The 19,045-nt window shown below is 35.9% G+C and overlaps 1 protein-coding gene across 3 annotated transcripts in view; it reads right to left on the bottom strand.

Annotated features, from left to right (window-relative positions):
* Window positions 1-19,045, bottom strand: part of ZFYVE9 (zinc finger FYVE-type containing 9) — a 191,978-nt gene that overhangs the window by 26,110 nt on the left and 146,823 nt on the right. For all 3 annotated transcript variants that reach the window (XM_057542363.1, XM_057542371.1, XM_057542375.1), the window contains one exon: window positions 13,957-14,061. In XM_057542363.1, the coding sequence (XP_057398346.1) occupies window positions 13,957-14,061 (105 nt within the window). The remainder of the gene's footprint in view (window positions 1-13,956; window positions 14,062-19,045) is intronic.

Below are 19,045 nucleotides of genomic sequence, written 5' to 3'. Positions count from 1 at the left end.
ACTGTAAATTATGCTGCTATGAACATTGGGGTACATGTATATTTTCAAATTACTGTTTTTGTTTTCTTTGAATATACACCCAGGAGTGGAATTGCTGAATCATATGGCAGTTCTATCTTTAGTTTTTTGAGGAATCTCCATAATATTTTCCATAGTAGCTGTACCAATTTACATTCCCACTAACAGTGTACTAGGATCCCCCTTTCTCCACAGCTTTGCCAACATTTGTTATTTATAGGCTTTTTTAAAAATTATTTTTTATTGGAGTTTAGCTGCTTATAGACATTTTGATGATAGCCATACTGACAAGTGTGAGGTGGTATCTCACTGGGGTTTTGATTTGCATTTCTCTGATGATTAGAAATGTTGAGAAACTTTTCATGTGCCTTTGGCCATCTGTATATTTTCTTTGACACAATGTCTATTCATGTCTTCTGACCTTTTTTTTTTTTTGGCCATGCCACGTAGCTTGCAGAATCTTAGTTCCCCGACCAAGGATCAAACCTGGGCCCCGGCAGTGAGAGCACTGACTCCTAACCACTGGACTGCCAGGGAATTCCCTTCTGACCATTTTAAAATCAGGCTGGTTATTTTTATGATATTGAGTTGTGTGAATCATGTATATAGTTTGGATATTAACCCCTTATCGGTCATATCATTTGCAAATATTTTCTCCTATTCAGGAGGTTGTCTTTTCATTTTCTTGATGGTTTCCTTTGCTGTAAAAAATTTTTTTTACATTTAACTAGGTCCCACTTATTTATTTTTGCTTTTATTTTTTTTGCCTTAGGAGACAGATCTAAGAAAATCTTCCTACACTTTATGTCAAAGAGTGTTCAGCCTATGTTTTCTTCCAGGAGTTTTATGGTTTCAGGTCTTACATTTAGGTCTTCAATACATTTTGAGTTTATTTTTGTATATGGTGTGAGAAAATGTTCTAATTTCATTCTTTTACAAGTAGCTGTCCAATTTTTCCAGCACTATTTATTAAAGAGACTCTCTTTTCTCCAGTGTATATCATGCCTCCTTCATCATAGGTTAATTAAACATAAGTATGTGGGTTTACTTGGGGGCTCTCTATTCTGTTCCATTGATCTGTGTCTGTTTTTGTGCCAGTACCATGCTGTTTTGATGACTAAAGCTTTGTAGTACAGTCTGAAGTCAGAGAGTATTATACCTCTAGCTTTGTTCCTTTTTCTCAAGATTGGTTTGGCAATTCAGGGTCTTTTGTGGTTCCATATAAATTTTAGGATTATTTCTTCTAGTTCGGTGAAAAATGTCACGAGTATTTTGATAAGGATTGCATTAAATCTGTAGATTGCTTTCAGTAGTATGTATTTTAATAATATTAATTCTGCTAATCCATGAACCTGGAATATCTTTCCATTCCTTGGTATCATCTTCAACTTCCTTCATCAATGTTTTATGGTTTTTAGAGTACTGGTCTTTTACCTCCTTGGTTAAATTTATTCCTAGGTATTTTATTCTTTTTGATAAAATTTTAATTGGGGTTATTTTCTTGCATTCTCTTTCTGATAGTTCATAATTAGCGTACAGAGAAGCAATAGGTTTCTGTATATTAACCTTATATCCTGCAGCTTTACAGAATTCATTTATTAGTTCTAATAGATTTCTGGTAGCAACTTTAGCATTTTCTATATGCAGTATGATGTCATCTGTAAACAGTGACAGTTTTACTTCTTGCCTTCCTATTTGGATGCCTCTTCCTTCTTTTTCTTGTCTGATTGCTGTGGCTAGGACTTCCAATATTATGTTAAATAGAAGTGGTGAGAGTGGGCATCCTTTGTCTTGTTCCTGATTTTAGAGGAAAAGCTTTCAGCTTTCCACCATTGAGTATATTAGCTATGGGTTTGCCATAAATAGTCTTTATTATATTGAGGTATACTTCCTCCATACCAACTTTGATGAGAGTTTTTTTATCATGAATGGACGTTGAATTTTGTCAAATGCTTTTTTGTGTGTGTCTACTAAGATGATCATGTGACTTTTATCCTTCCTTTTGTTAATGTGGTGTATCACACTGATTGATCTGTGCATGCCTGGAATAAATCCCACTTGTCATGGTGTATGATCCTTTTTATATATTGTTGTATTCAGGTACTAATATTTTGTTGAGGAGTTTTGCATCTATACCCATCAGAGATGTTGGCCTGTAATTTTCTTTTTTTGTAGTGTCTTTTTCTGATTTTGGTATCAGGGTAATGGTAGTATCATAAAATAAATCTGGGTGTGTTTCCTTCTCTTCAGTTTTTTGGAAGAGTTGAGAAGGACAGGTATTGCTCTTCTTTATATGCTTGGTAGAGTTCCCCTGTGAAACTGTCCAATCCTGGAATTTTGTTTGCTGAGAGTTTGTTTGTTTTATTAGAAATCCAATTTTACTACTAGTGATCGTCTGTTTGAATAGCCTATTTCTTCCTGATTCAGTCTTTGAAAGTTCTGTGTTTCTAGAAAATTGTCCATTTCTTCTAGAATGTCCAATTTGGCATATAACTGTTCATAGTATTCTCTTATGATTTTTTATATCTCTGTGGTGTTGCTTATTTCTCCTCTTTAATTTCTTATTTTGTTCATTTGGGTCTTCTTTTTCTCTTGAAGACCTTGGCTAAAGGTTTAACAATTTTGTTTATCTTTTCAAAAGATAAACATTGGCTTCATTGATCTTTTCTATTGTTCTTTTGGTCTCTATTTTATTTACTTCCTCTCTGATCTTTATTATTTACTTTCTTCTGCTAACTTTGGGCTTTGTTCATTCTTCTAATTGCTTCGGATGGTAGGTTAGGTTGTTTATTTGAGATTTTTGTTCTTTCTTGAGGAAAATCTATATCACTATAAACTTCCCTCTTAGAACTGCTTCTGCTGCATTCCATAGATTTTGGAAAGTTGTGTTTCCATTTCAGTTTCCATTTTCATTTGTCTTGAGGTATTTTCTTATTTCCTCTTCCATTTCTTCATTGACACATTGGTTTTTTTAGTAGCATGTTGTTTGGTCATCACGTTTGTTCTTTTCCCATTCTTCTTTCTGTAATTGATTTCTAGTTTCATAGTGTTGTGGTTGGAAAAAATGCATGACATTAATTTCTATCCCCTTAAAGTTGTTGAGACTTGTTTTATGGCCTAGCATGTGATCAATCCTGGACAACACTCCATGTGCACTTGAAGAGAATGTGTATTCTGGGTTTTTTTTGGATGGAATGTCCTGTAGATATCTATTAAGTCCAACTGGTCTAATGTGACATTTAAGACTACTGTTCCCTTATTGGTTTTCTGTCTGAATGATCTAGTGATGCAAGTGGGGTGTTAAAGTCCCCCACTATTATTGTAATTTGTCCATTTCTTCTTTTAGGTCTGTTAATATTTGCTTTAAATACTTACAAGCTCCTGTATTAAGTGCACATATGTTAATGAGTATTATATCCTCTTCTGGCATTGGTCCCTTTATTATTATATAATGCCCTTCTTTGTTTTCTATTACAGACTTTGTTTCAAATACTGTTTTATCTGATATGAGTATTGCTACCCCTGCTTTTTTAGCATTTGCATTTGTATGAAATACCTTTTTTTTTAAATTGAAGTATAGTTGATTTACAATGTTGTGTTAGTTTCTGGTATTCAGCAAAGTGATTCAGTTATACTTATACATATTCTTTTTCATATTCTTTTCCGTTGTGATTTACTACAGGATATTGAATATAGTTCCCTGTGCTATATGGTAGGACCTCATTTATCTATTCCATATACAGTAATTTGTATCTGCTAATCCCAAACTCCTAATTTATCCCTCCCCCACCTTTCCCCTTTGGTAACCTAAGTTTGTTTTCTATGTCTGTGAGTCTGTTTCTGTTTTGAAAATAAGTTCATTTGTATCATATTTTAGATTCCACATATAAGTGATATCATATGATATGTGTCTTTCTCTTTCTGACTTACTTCAACTTAGCATGATAATCTCTAGGTCCATCTATGTTGCTGCAAATGGCATTATTACATTCTTCTTTATGACTGAGTAATATTCCATTGTGTGTGTATATGTGTGTGTGTGTGTGTGTGGCATATCTTCTTTATCCATTCATCTGTCGATGGACATTTAGGTTGCTTCCACGTCTTGACTATTGTAAATAGTGCTGCTGTGAACACTGGAGTGCATGTATCTTTTCAGATTAGTTTTCTCTGGATATATGCCCAGGAATGGGACTGCTGGATCATATGGCAACTCTATTTTTAGTTTTTTAAGGAACCTCCATACTGTTTTCCATAGTGGCTGCACCAATTTACATTCCCACCAACAGTGTAGGAGGGTTCCCTTTTCTCTACACCCTCTCCAGCATTTGTTGTTTGTAGACTTTTTAATGGTGGCCATTCTGACCAGTGTGAGGTGATACCTCATTGTAGTTTTGATGTGCATTTCTCTAATGTTGAACATCTTTTTGTATGAAACATCTTTTTCCATTCCCTTACTTTCAGTCTGTGTGTCTTTAGCTCTGACATGGGTCTCTTGTAAGCAGCACATAGAAAGGTCTTGTTTTTTTTAATCCAATCAGCCACTCTATGTCTTTTGATTGGAGCATTTAATCCATTGACATTTAAAGTGATTACTGATAGATATGTACTTATTACCATTTTGTTAATTGTTTTCTCATTGCGTTTGTAGGTCTTCTCAGTTCTTTTCATCTTCTTTTAGTTTCTTCCCTTGTGTGTTTTTTTTTAAATTTTATTTATTTACTTATGGCTGTGTTGGGTCTTCGTTTCTGTGTGAGGGCTTTCTCTAGTTGCGGCAAGTGGGGGCCACTCTTCATCGCGGTGCGTGGGCCTCTCACTATCGCGACCTCTCTTGTTGTGGAGCACAGGCTCCAGACGCGCAGGCTCAGCAATTGTGGCTCATGGGCCTAGTTGCTCCGCGGCATGTGGGATCCTCCCAGACCAGGGCTCGAACCCGTGTCCCCTGCATTGGCAGACAGATTCTCAACCACTGCGCCACCAGGGAAGCCCCCTTCCCTTGTGTTTTAATGGTTTTTCTTTAGTGGTATGCTTGTGTTCCTTTCTCTCTAGTTTTTGTATATCTATTGTAGGTTTTTGACTTGTGATTCCCATAGGGTTCACACGTGTTGATCTTTAACTATGTCTACTTGTTTTAAACAGGTAGTCCTTTAAGTGCAAACACATTCTAAAAAATCTACATTTTGTGTTTCTGATGTCATATTTTACAGCTTCATGTTAATCCCTTCACTGTTTATTTTATAGTTGTTTTTATAATTTTTTGTCTTTTAATCTTTGTACTTGTATATTTAAGTGGTTGATCCTCAGCCTTTACTATATATTTGCCTTTAATAGTGGATTTTTCCCTTCCTACAGATTTTTTACTTCTCGTTGTAGCCTTGTCTCTTCCACTTAGAAAAGACCTTTTAACATTTCTTGTAGGTAGGTTTAGTATTGATGGACTCATTGTTTTTGCTTGTCTGAGTTGTTTTTCTGTCTGTCAAGTCTAAATGATAATCTTGCTTGTAGAGTATCCTTGGTTGCAGGTTTTTCCCTTTCAGCACTTTAAATATATAGTACCATTCCCTTCTGGCCTGCAAAGTATCTGCAGAAAAATCAGAATTCTAAAGGCCTTTAGAATCCTCTCTTTAACTTTTGCCATTTTAATTATGTCTTGGTGTGGGTCTGCTTGGGCTCATCTTGTTTGGGACCCTCTGTGCTTCTTGTGCCTGGATATGTTTCCTTCTTCAGGTTCAGGAAGTTTTCAGCCATAATTTTATCAAATACATTTTTGACCCCTTTCTATTCTCCTATAATGTGAATGTTGGTAAGCTTGATATTGTCCTAGAGGTCCCTAAAACTGTTCTCTTTAAAATTTTGTTTTTCTTTTACTGTTCTGGTTGGGGGATTTCCATTATTCTATATTCCAAATCACTTATGCATTCTTCTACATCACCTACTCTGCTGTTAATTCCTTCTAGTGTGTTTTTCATTTCAGTTATAGTATTCTTCAGTTCTGACTGGTTCTTTTAAATATTTTCTAGTTCCTTGTTAAAATTCTTACTGTGTTCATCTATTATTTTCTCTAATTCATTTAGCATTCTTATTACTAATGCTTTGAACTCTTGATCTGGTAAATTATTTATTTGTTTCATTAGTTGTTTTTCAGGAGTTTTCTCTCATTCTTTCAACTGAAACAAATTCCTCTGTCTTCTCATTTTGCTTAACTTTCTCTGTCTCTATGAAATTAGGTGGCACAGTTATCTATTCTGGTCTTGAAGGGCTGTCCTTGTGTGAGTGTCCTTATACAGTGCATGTGCCAAGTGGCTTCAGTGGGAGTGCTGGATCTGACACAAGCACAAACCATCTCTTCCCCCAGGGTGTGCTGGCAGCTATCGCGCTGGTACAAAGTGGGGTTGGAGGTGGAGTGGCTAGGAAGAGAGCCAGGTGTGAGCTGGGGCTTCTCCTCTGCTCGGTGGCCATCAACACCCTATTTGGGGTGCAGTGAGGTCCCAGGTTGCTGGAGCAGAATCCCTGAGGGTCAGGTCCAAGCTGTCTCAGTTCCCTCTAAGTGTGTGATCTCCCACTCCCAGCACCAGTTCCCTTGCTCCAGAGGGGAGTAGTACTAGAGCAAGAAGGGCTGGAGTGGGTGCTCAGCATGGGTTGCAATGTGGGCTATGGTAGTCCTGGTCCCAGTCAGAGTCCTAGAGTGCTTCAGATGCACTGTCTCCATAAACACCAGCAATGGCTGTCCCCACCCCATTCAGATGCCTTTCTGGGTCCACGTTGGCTCTGTCCCTCACAACCATGCACTCTCCTTGGCTGCAGCAGCCCTTGCCCTAGTGTGGAACTGTGTCATGGAGCAACTGGGGATGGAAAGGGCACTCAGCTCAGGCCAGGGTGCACACTGCAGTGGTTGTGGGAAACCAGCCAGAGTTCTATGCAGCTTTAATATTCTTCCTCCACCTTTTTTCAGGAGTAGCAAGTGTGTGCATGCACTTCATAATCAGAGTCTTACAGCCCTCCTGTTAGTCCCACTGGTTTTCAAACCAGCTAAGGTGCTCACCTTCTCAGTGTCAGAACTCAAGGCTAGGGTGCCCAATATGTGGCTTGAACAGCTCTCTCCCCAGGGAGGATCTCTGAGCCTATGTAATCCCCCACCTTTTCTGTGTCTCCTTCTAGGGACACAGGTTGACCTGATCGCTTCTCTTCCCTTCTTACCCGATTTTGTGGATCTGTCTTAGAGCCTTGGTTGTACAAGAATCTTTAGGCCAGTTTCCAGTTAGTTTTCAGTGAGAATTGCTCCACATGTTAATGCATTGGTGATGTGTTTGTTGGGGGGGGATGGGCAGTGAGCTCCATGTCCTCCTACTCTGTCACCTTTCTTGTACCCTGTGTGTTTTCACTATTTAATCAATCTGATTAGAAATTTGATTTTATTGATCTCAAGAACTTTTAGTTTCATTTTTTAAATTGTTTCTCTGCCTTCTATTTTGTGAATTGCTGGTCTTTATTATTTCCTTTCTTCTGTTTGCTTTGTGTTTCATTTGCTCTTCTTTTTCTAATCTCCTAAGGTAGAAGAGTAGGTCAATGATTTGAGATGTCTTTGTTCTCTAATATAGTAGTTTAATGCTATCAATTTCTTTCTAATCACTGCTTTAGCTGCATCCCACAAATTCTGATACGCCATGTTTTCATTTTCAGTCAGCTCAAAATCTTTTCTAATTTTTCTTTAGGTTTCTTCTTTGACCCATGGGTTATTGAGAAGTGTGTATTTTATTCAAGTTTTCTATATCCTTGATGATTTTCTGTCTACTTCTTCTATCAATTAGTGATACAGGGGGTTATTGAAATCTCATAATATACTTGTGGATTCATCCTTGTAGTTCTATTTATCTATATTTGTCCTTATAGTTCTAACAGTTCTTGCTTCATGCATTTTGAAGCACTGTTATTAGATGCACAAATGTTTAGGATTGTTATACCCTTCTGATGAATTGATCCCTTTATAGCTATGAAATGTGCCTCCTTATCCCTGGTAATATTGTTTATTCTGAAATACACTTTGATATTACTCTATCCACTCAAGCTTTCTTTTGATTAGTGTTACTGTAGTATATCTTTTCCCATCCATTTACTTTTAAACTATCTGTATCCTCATATTTCAAGTGGTTTTCTTATTCACAGCATATAGCTGAATCTTTCTTGTTTATCAATCTAACAATTTCTCCTTTTTAATTGAGGGTGCTTAGGTCATTTATAATTAATGTGATTATTGATATGGCTGGATTTAAATCTAGCATCTTGCCATTTATTTCCTATTTGTTATATCTCCTCTTTGTTCTCCTTTTCTTCTTTTTCAGCCTTCTTTATATAATTCCAGTTTATTTTTGTTGGCTTATTAGCTATACCTCTCCATTTAAATTTTTCTAGTGGTTGCTTTTAGATTTTTATTCTACATCTTTACTTATCAATCTACTTTCAAGTAATATTATGCCACATCCCATGGCATATAGAAACTTTCCATCTGTATACTTCTATTTCCCCTTTCCTGGAAATACCCTTTGTTTCTATGTAAGTTATAAACTCCACAAAACATTGTTGTTAGTTTTGCTTTAAACAATTATCTTTTAAAGAGTTTTTATATTTACCTATATATTTAACCATTTCTGCTGCTCTTGATTACTTTGTGTGGTTCCAGATTTCCATTATTTGGTATTCTCCATGAAGGACTTCCTTTAACATTTCTTGTGGAATAGGTGGCTGGTAATACATTCTTTTAGCTCTTATATTTCTGAAAAAGCATTTTGCTTTTCATTTTTGAAACATATTTTTACTGGGTATAAAATATAGGTTAACAGGTTATCTTTTTCAGTATACTTTAAAGATTTTGTACACTGTCTTGTGGATTGAACTGTTTTGATGAGAAGTCTGCTGTCATTCTTATACTCATTCCTCAGTATATAATGTGGATTTTTTTTCTCTAGCTGCTTTTAAGATTCTTCTCTTTACCTCTGGTGTTAAGCAATTTGATTTTGATGATTATAATGTCCCTTAATGTAGTTTTCATCCTGTTTCCTGCAACTGGAGTTCATTGAGCTTTTTGAATCTATGTGATTATACTTCTCATTAAATTTATAACATTTTTTATCACTGATTCTTCAAATATCTTTTCTGTCAACCCACTTCTCTCCTTTGGGGACTTCAATTACAGAGTTCGGCCATCCAACACTTCCCACATCTCAATCATGTGCCACTCATTTAATTTTTCAGCCTTTTCTCTTTGTGTTTCGTTTTGGATAGTTCTATTGCTGTTTTAAGTTTATTAAATTTTTTCAGCAGTGTCTGATCTGCCATTAATCTCATCCAGTGTATTTTTCATCTCATTGTCATTTTTGTTTCTTGAAGCTTGATTTGGGTCTTTTTTATATTTTCTGTGTCTCTCCTTAACATATATGTGCCTTGATCTTGTTGAAGCTTTATTTTAAGCTTGTTAGGTAGGATCAGAGCAGCCTAAATTTATGGATAACTTCGATCCTCAGGAATTATTTGTCCCTTTCTTACTCTAGCTCGTAAGAATACAAATTATTCCTGGACCTTTGAGAAATGTTCTCCCTGCTCCTTTCCAGTGTTTTTCTCACATACATGCACTCATTAGTAATGTGAAGACACAATAGGAACCTCCTGCAGATCTCCAGAGTTCTTTTATTTCCATAATCTGTCTTGCAAATTCTAGCCATCATGCCCTCCCTACACTGTCTTCAATGCAGGGAGACCTCTAGGCTCAGTTTAGGTTCCCCCCTAACTGCACTATGGCCTGGAAACTCCAGACAGTAAAGTAGGGTAATCATAGGGCTCACCTTCTCTGCACCATTGTCCTTTGTATTTTCCCCCCACATATTTTGTCTTGATGTTTAGCTATTTACAGTGGACTGCTAGGTTAGTGTGCTAGTGCTGCTATAAGAAAGTACTGCAAACTGGTGGCTTAAACAATAGAAATTTATTGTCTCACAATTCTGGAGGCTAGAAATCCAAAATTAAGATGTCAGCAGAGCTGGTTCCATTTGAGGGCTGTAAAAGGAAAGATTTGTTCCAGACCTCTCTCCTTGACTTGCAGAGTCAAGGACTTGACTTGACTTCCATCTTTTCCCTATGCCTCTTCATATCACCTTCTCTTTACGCATATCTATGTCCAAATTTCCCCTTCTTATAAGTCATACTAGATTAGGGCTTTACCTCTGTAAAGACCCTATAATCAGCCCTACAATCAGATGTAATCATTAAACTGATGTCTATGAAAATCGGTTTAGTATAGTGTTTAAGAGTAGGGACACTGGAATTAGAGTGTCTGGGTTTGATTCTAGCTCCAACACTTGCTCGCTCTGTGCCTTAATTTCCTCATCTGTAAAAAGGTAATTACCCTACTCATTTCACAGAGATAGTGTGAAGATACATATATGCTTAGAATAGTACCTGATATATAATATACCCTCAATAGATGTTAGTTAACACAATGATCAAAATAATCTCATCATAAGAACATGAGTAGCGTTACCTAGACCAACAGAGATCTTGCATGGCCTTGATGAAGGAGATTAGAAAATTTATATACAATGACTACTTCATTTATTAAAATTACTACTTCAGAAATATTATCTTCTTCTAGCTTTCTAAGCTTAAAGTCTTTCCTTATATGGAAAAAAAATGTTGCCTGCCATTTCAGTAAACAAAGAATGTTGCCTGCCATTCTGGTAAACAACAAATGTTGCCTATCACCAAGTCATCAGCCACTGCACCTGCCACCAACAGTGCACCCTTAGGGTAAATCAGGATGGAGAAAAACAGGATACTGACCCTAGAGAGTTAAGATGCCTGTCTAAGGAATAATTTCAGTGAGCCCTGACTCTTGCATTTTCCCATACATAGAAAAGCACTAAAATCATTAACTTGAGATGTCTGGTTTTTTTATGATTAGCAGTACTCTTTTGATGTTCAACTACATGTTTTGTTCTGTTTTGTTTTTTCCCAGCAAAAACTCCTATAAATCCTGGCTCCTCCCTTACCTCTTTGGAACAGCTCCTCAGAGCTATCTGAGAGGCTGTATCCTGGGCTATAGTCCTCAATAAGGCCACTGTATAAAACATAATTCTCAACTTTTACGCTGTGCTTTTCTTTTTTTTTTCAGTTGACACTTAGAGGTCCCCTCTCTCCACATTTTACATATAGCTGCCAAAACTCAGTTTTCTAAAATTCTACTTTGGTTAATTCACTTTTCTGCTTTAGAACGTGTAAAATCTCTATAAATTATCATATTAGAGTCTAGACTCCTTTGTGTGGTTTCTGAAAGCCTCTGAATATCCAGCAGTCTCTTTGTACAACTTCATTTCCCAGTCGCCTTTAGCCTCTTCTTCACTAGGAAGGTTGATATCTCCCATCCTCCCTACAAGACATGCCCATTCCTGGTGCTTTCCTGCCTTTTGTTTAGGCTGGTATCTATCCCTCTTTTCACTTATTTTCCACCCTTTACTTTATAGTGCCTACACATCCTTCACTGTCCATTTCAAATCTTTCTTTCATTTACATTTACATGAATGTTTATAAACATCTACGTGGAATGTGCTGCTCTGGCTGTTAGGGATTCAGGCTCATTTAGAAATAAAGCAAATTCCTGACTGCTTCATTTATCAGAGCCCTCCCTTCTTTGAATCTTTAATAAACTTCCAATAAGTTTCAGCACTTATTTCCACATTACTTTATCTTTTAGTTATTTTTATATTATTTATATATCTATATTTTGTTTTATATTTTATATTGTTTATATTTTATTTGTTTCATGTCTTCATTCAATATATATATTTCTTGTGCAATTACTCTATACTAGATAGACTGCTAATGATACAGTGGTAAACAAGACAGACACAGTCCCTCATGGAACTAAAAGTCTAGTAGAGAAAATAGACACTGAATAAGGAATTACAAATGTAGTGAGTATTACACATAGAATGTGTGTTATTAAATGAAAGCCTATCAAATAAATATGTGAAAAAATGAAAGCCTATCTGAGAAAATACCATTTAAACTGAAACCTGAAAATTGAGTATGGGTTATGCAAATGAAGAGTAGGGGAAGTATGCAACAATAAGAAAATAGCTTGTGCAAAGGCTATAAACAAAAGAAAACATAGTTCAGGGAGTGATAAGAAAAACTAAAGGTACAAATAAAGAAAAATGAATGAGAGGAAAAGTGGAATATTGTGGTGATTAAATGAAATAATGTATAAGAAATTACTTTTTCAACTATTAGACACAAGACAATTCAACTGTCCAAGATCATGAGAAATAAAATTACACTGAGTTAAAACAAAAATTGAATTAGAAGGGAAGTCAGTCTGCTAAATCAAGTAAGAAAAATAAGTGATATATAATTGGTAAACTTTATTGAAAATTAAATGTAATAAATGACAAGAAATACAGTTACTGTTTTTGAACAAAGATTTCTGAACCTGCACAACCATAAACTTAGGAGGCAGAATTCAGATAAAGACAGATAATATGAATGGCAGCTGTTGTCATGAATGTCCTCAGTCAAGTACTGAAATAATTATGGGGGCCTCATAGCTTTTACAAATATACTTGTATAAACAGATCTAATTACCAAACACAAAGTACCATCTTGCAAACACCAAGGATAGCAATGTACGTTATCCACTTGGAGTTGACATCTGATCATCTCACTTCTGGACAATAAGCTCCCAGAAGGCAAGCATAATGTCTGATTCATCTTTGTATCATATCACGGAATATATTTAATAGACGTTTGTGAAATAGATAATAACACTTCAAATATGGGAAATAAAACAAGTTTTCAAAGCATAGCCTCCTTTAAAAACTATTTAGGGCATAAATTACATAAAAATAGTTCTCTTTAAAGATTTGACTCTAGTTTAGCATGGTTCCAAGGTAGGACTATCTAATAGCTAATTGTATCCCAGAAAAAATTAAGCACACATTCTAACTACTATTTTCTAGTGTCCTGAAAAAAGCCATCAGACAGAAAGCCACAGGGTAAATGTTTTCTTCAAATAGGTCATTCCCACATAATAATACTGAGCCCTGAGCTTAAAAGTCCAGTAAGACATTTCTGTGATTTTAAGTGTATATCAAGTATAAAATGTTTATTGAATGTACAAATGAGTAAGTGAATAAATGGCTGAATGAGAAAGGAAAAAAGAAAGGAAGAAAAGGAAGAAAGAGAAGGAGGGAAGAAGTTATTTTTTACCAAGATATGGTGGAAGAAGTAACTGTGGAGTTATCACCCTGTCTAATAAAACAACAAATTTTAACATTATATCAAACTAAGTTTTAAATTTTCTATTTTAAATCACAATGATTACTATCCAACACTTTAGAACCCATTTTAAGAAATTTTTAAATTCAAGTACTACTTCACATGGCAAATAGGCAAGAACAGTTATTACATAATCCTGTTAATGTATGTGTAGTATGCACAATTTCATTTTAGTTACAAAATACAGCTTAATTCAAGATGCAATCATTTGCTTTCAAAACCTTATTTAAAAATAATTTTGGGACTTATAGGTGAGCTATGATTGAACATTAAGTATAGTTAAAAGTAATACATACTTATAGAAAGAGGGAAAAATAAAAGATCCCACCACTAATAAATATTATAAAGTTAATTTTATACTTCAATCAAAAAGCAAATCTGTCACTGATTGTCGGCATCAAAAGGTCAAAACACAACAAATGACACAAGCAAAGACTAAATAAATCACAAATTTAACATTTTACCTTTCTGTTATGGAATTCCCTATCACTGATCTAACTCATATAATATTATGAACTGATTTCACTGCCGATTAACTAAAAATTTACATGTAATCATGTATGTCTCATCTTCATTTATGATATTCAATTATGAAAAATTCATGGGAAATCTTACCTCATTGTATCTGTTGCTGGGAATTTTGATGCTGGTTTTCCGAACTTCCATATCAACCACCAAACCTTGAACTACTGGCAATGTATACTGGTAATTTCTAAAGTCCTGGGCAAAAGCAGATTGAAGTGGAAGAGAGAATTCATCAACGGCAGGATTTAATTTATAGTAATAAAATTAGCATAAATAAAAAGAATATCAAAATTAAAAGATCTCATTCATTTAAATAATAAGAAAATGTATAATGAAAGCCCCATTGTGTATATTCTACTCTCTGATTAGCCTGTAAACTCTTACAAAGAAGCAGACTAAAAAGTTTCATATACCCTTTATATACAATATTAAACAAATATTTGAATGTTTATCCCTGCTTTGTCACCACCTAACATTTTCTGTATTTATTTAACTATCTCCTCCCTCTAAGGTAAGCTCCAATAGGGTAGGGATGCTCACTTGTTTTGTTCTTGTTATATCCCAAATGCCTGGAACATCCTGGGGACTAAATGAATACCTGTAGAGTAAAACATGCACGCATATATACATCACATCTAGTATGGCTGAAGCAAAATAAGCAAGAATGGTAGGAGATGAGGTCAAAGTGATAGCACGCAGCTAGATTTCATAGGGTCTGGTAGGTCACCACAAGGACCTTTGCCTTAACTTTTAGAAGGCTTTTGACCTATTTTAACGGATCTCTCTGACTTTCTCTGTAAAGAATAGATGGAAAGGGAACAAGAATAGAAGAAAGGATATCAGATAAGCATAATAAAAATAATCCAGGCAAAAGACAGTGATAACTTGAACGAAGATGTTAACAGTTCAAAAGATTGTGAGAAGTTTCAAACTCTAGATATATTTTGAAGGGAAAAAGGACAATATTTGCCCTTAGGTTGGATGTGGAATGTGAAAAAAAAATATGAGATGATTCTGAATTTCATGGCCTGGGCAAGTTGAAGACAGGAACTGCCATTTACTGAGATGTAGAATATGATGGGAAGGGGAAGTCAGAAGACTGCAGGAGAAGAACCAAGAAAGAATGGTGTCCTGGAAGCTAAGAAAAGAAAATGTATAGATATTAGTAAGTTGCTGGATGGAACTGTGTGAAAATTATCTTCTGATTGCTTCTATTCACTCAGGGAAATTGGGGCTAAGCCATCAGCTGAAACTGAGGAAAGGAGAGGAAGCACTGGAAATTTGAGAAGAGATCCCATGCAAATAGTCATCTAGGGGAGTAGGAATGTATTATGGACCAGGAAGGACTGCCAGGTAGGTCCAAGAGCTTCCTTAATGGTATTGGTCATGAATCTAAAATGAGACCGGTGAGTATGCTACTCTTTTTGTCTTCACTCATATTTAAGTTTGGATGTAAGTTACGAATGAAGGAAGAATTAGATCCAACCAGGTATAATCAATTGACTTTTTTTTTTTTTTCAAACATCTTTATTGAAGTATAATTGCCTTACAATAGTGTGTTAGCATCTGCTTTATAACAAAGTGAATCTGTTATACATATACAATATGTTCCCATTTCTCTTCCCTCCTGCATCTCCCTCCCTCCCACCCTCCCCATCCCACCCCTCTAGGTGGTCACAAAGCACCGAGCTGATCTCCCTGTGCTATGCGGCTGCTTCCCACTAGCTATCTATTTTACATTTGGTAGTGTATATATGTCCATGACACTCTCTTACCCTGTCACATCTCACCCCACCCCCTCCCCATATCCTCAAGTCCATTCTCTAGTAGGTCTGTGTCTTTATTCCCGTCTTGCCACTAGGTTCTTCATGGCCTTTTTTTTTTTTTTCCCTTAGATTCCATATATATGTGTTAGCATACTGTATTTGTTTTTCTCTTTCTGACTTACTTCACTCTGTATGACAGACTCTAACTCCATCCACCTCATTACAAATACCTCCATTTCATTTCTTTTTATGGTTGAGTAATATTCCATTGTATATATGTGCCACATCTTCTTTATCCATTCATCTGTCGATGGACATTTAGGTTGCTTCCATGTCCTGGCTATTGTAAATAGAGCTGCAATGAACATTTTGGTACATGACTCTTTTTGACCTATGGTTTTCTCAGGGTATATGCCCAGTAGTGGGATTGCTGGGTCGTATGGTAGTTCTATTTGTAGTTTTTTAAGGAACCTCCATACTGTTCTCCATAGTGGCTGTATCAATTTACATTCCCACCAACAGTGCAAGAGTGTTCCCTTTCCTCCACACCCTCTCCAGCATTTATTGTTTCTAGATTTTTTGATGATGGCCATTCTGACCGGTGTGAGATGATATCTCATTGTAGTTTTGATTTGCATTTCTCTAATGATTAATGATGTTGAGCATTCTTTCATGTGTCTGTAGGCCATCTGTATATCTTCTTTGGAGAAATGTCTATTTAGATCTTCTGCCCATTTTTGGATTGGGTTGTTCGTTTTTTTGTTATTGAGCTGCATGAGCTGCTTGTAAATCTTGGAGATTAATCCTTTGTCAGTTGCTTCATTTGCAAATATTTTCTCCCATTCTGAGGGTTGTCTTTTGGTCTTGTTTATGGTTTCCTTTGCTGTGCAAAAGCTTTTCAGTTTCATTAGGTCCCATTTGTTTATTTGTGTTCTTATTTCCATTTCTCTGGGAGCTGGGTCAAAAAGAATCTTGCTGTGGTGTATGTCATAGAGTGTTCTGCCTATGTTTTCCTCTAAGAGTTTGATAGTGTCTGCCCTTACACTTAGGTCTTTAATCCATTTTGAGTTTATTTTTGTGCATGGTGTCAGGGAGTGTTCTAATTTCATACTTTTACATGTTCTTGTCCAATTTTCCCAGCACCACTTATTGAAGAGGCTGTCTTTTCTCCACTGTATATGCTTGCCTCCTTTATCAAAGATAAGTTGACCATATGTGTGTGGGTTTATCTCTGGGCTTTCTATCCTGTTCCATTGATCTATATTTCTGTTTTTGTGCCAATACCAAACTGTCTTGATTACTGAAGCTTTGTAATATAGTCTGAAGTCAGGGAGCCTGATTCCCCCAGCTCCATTTTTCGTTCTCAAGATTGCTTTGGCTATTCGGGGTCTTTTGTGTTTCCATACAAATTGTGAAATTTTTTGTTCTAGTTCTGTGAAAAATGCCAGTGGTAGTTTGATAGGGATTGCATTGAATCTGTAGATTGCTTTGGGTAGTAGAGACATTTTCACAATGTTGATTCTTCCAATCCAGGAACATGGTATATCTCTCCATCTATTTGTATCATCTTTAATTTCTTTCATCAGTGTCTTATAATTTTCTGCATACAGGTCTTTTGTCTCCTTAGGTAGGTTTATTCCTAGATATTTTATTCTTTTTGTTGCAATGGTAAATGGGAGTGTTTTCTTAATTTCACTTTCAGATTTTTCGTCATTAGTGTATAGAAATGCAAGAGATTTCTGTGCATTAATTTTGTATCCTGCTACTTTACCAAATTCATTGATTAGCTCTAGGAGTTTTCTGGTAGCATCTTTAGGATTCTCTATGTATAGTATCATGTCATCTGCAAATAGTGACAGCTTTACTTCTTCTTTTCCGATTTGGATTCCTTTTATTTCTTTGTCTTCTCTGATTGCTGTTGCTAGGACTTCCAGAACTATGTTGAATAATAGTGGTGAGAGTGGGCAACCTTGTCTTGTTCCTGATCTTAGTGGAAATGGTTTCAGTTTTTCACCATTGAGGACAATGTTGGCTGTGGGTTTGTCATATATGGCCTTTATTATGTTGAGGAAAGTTCCCTCTATGCCTACTTTCTGCAGGGCTTTTATCATAAATGGGTGTTGAATTTTGTCAAAAGCTTTCTCTGCATCTATTGAGATGATCATATCGTTTTTCTCCTTCAATTTGTTAATATGGTGTATCACATTGATTGATTTGCGTATATTGAAGAATCCTTGCATTCCTGGGATAAACCCCACTTGATCATGGTGTATGATCCTTTTAATGTGCTGTTGGATTCTGTTTGCTAGTATTTTGTTGAGGATTTTTGCATCTATGTTCATCAGTGATATTGGCCTGTAGTTTTCTTTCTTTGTGACATCTTTGTCTGGTTTTGGTATCAGGGTGATGGTGGCCTCGTAGAATGAGTTTGGGAGTGTTCCTCCCTCTGCAATATTTTGGAAGAGTTTGAGAAGGATAGGTGTTAGCTCTTCTCTAAATGTTTGATAGAATTCGCCTGTGAAGCCATCTGGTCCTGGGCTTTTGTTTGTTGGAAGGTTTTTAATCACAGTTTCAATTTCAGTGCTTGTGATTGGTCTGTTCATATTTTCTATTTCTTCCTGGTTCAGTCTCGGCAGTTTGTGCATTTCTAAGAATCTGTCCATTTCTTCCAGGTTGTCCATTTTATTGGCATAGAGTTGCTTGTAGTAATCTCTCATGATCTTTTGTATTTCTGCAGTGTCAGTGGTTACTTCTCCTTTTTCATTTCTAATTCTATTGATCTGAGTCTTCTCCCTTTTTCTCTTGATGAGTCTGGCTAATGGTTTATCAATTTTGTTTATCTTCTCAAAGAACCAGCTTTTAGTTTCATTGATTTTTGCTATTGTTTCCTTCATTTCTTTTTCATTTATTTCTGACCTGATCTTTATAATTTCTTTCCTTCTGCTGGCTTTGGGGTTTTTTTGTTCTTCTTTCTCTAATTGCTTTAGGTGCAAGGTTAGGTTGTTTATTCGAGATGTTGCCTGTTTCTTGAGGTAGGCTTGTATTGCTATAAACTTCCCTCTTAGCACTGCTTTTGCTGTGTCCCATAGGTTTTGGGTCGTTGTGTCTCCATTGTCATTTGTTTCTAGGTATTTTTTGATTTCCCCTTTGATTTCTTCAGTAATCACTTCGTTATTAAGTAATGTATTGTGTAGCCTCCATGTGTTTGTATTTTTTACAGATCTTTTCCTGTAATTGATATCTAGTCTCATAGCGTTGTGGTCGGAAAAGATACTTGATACGATTTCAATTTTCTTAAATTTCCCAAGGCTTGATTTGTGACCCAAGATATGATCTATCCTGGAGAATGTTCCATGAGCACTTGAGAAAAATGTGTATTCTGTTGTTTTTGGGTGGAATGTCGTATAAATATC

This window comes from Balaenoptera acutorostrata, chromosome 1 (assembly GCF_949987535.1).
Source record: "Balaenoptera acutorostrata chromosome 1, mBalAcu1.1, whole genome shotgun sequence".
Classification (NCBI taxonomy): Eukaryota; Metazoa; Chordata; class Mammalia; order Artiodactyla; family Balaenopteridae; genus Balaenoptera; species Balaenoptera acutorostrata.
This window is presented reverse-complemented; position numbering and strand designations above follow the sequence as displayed.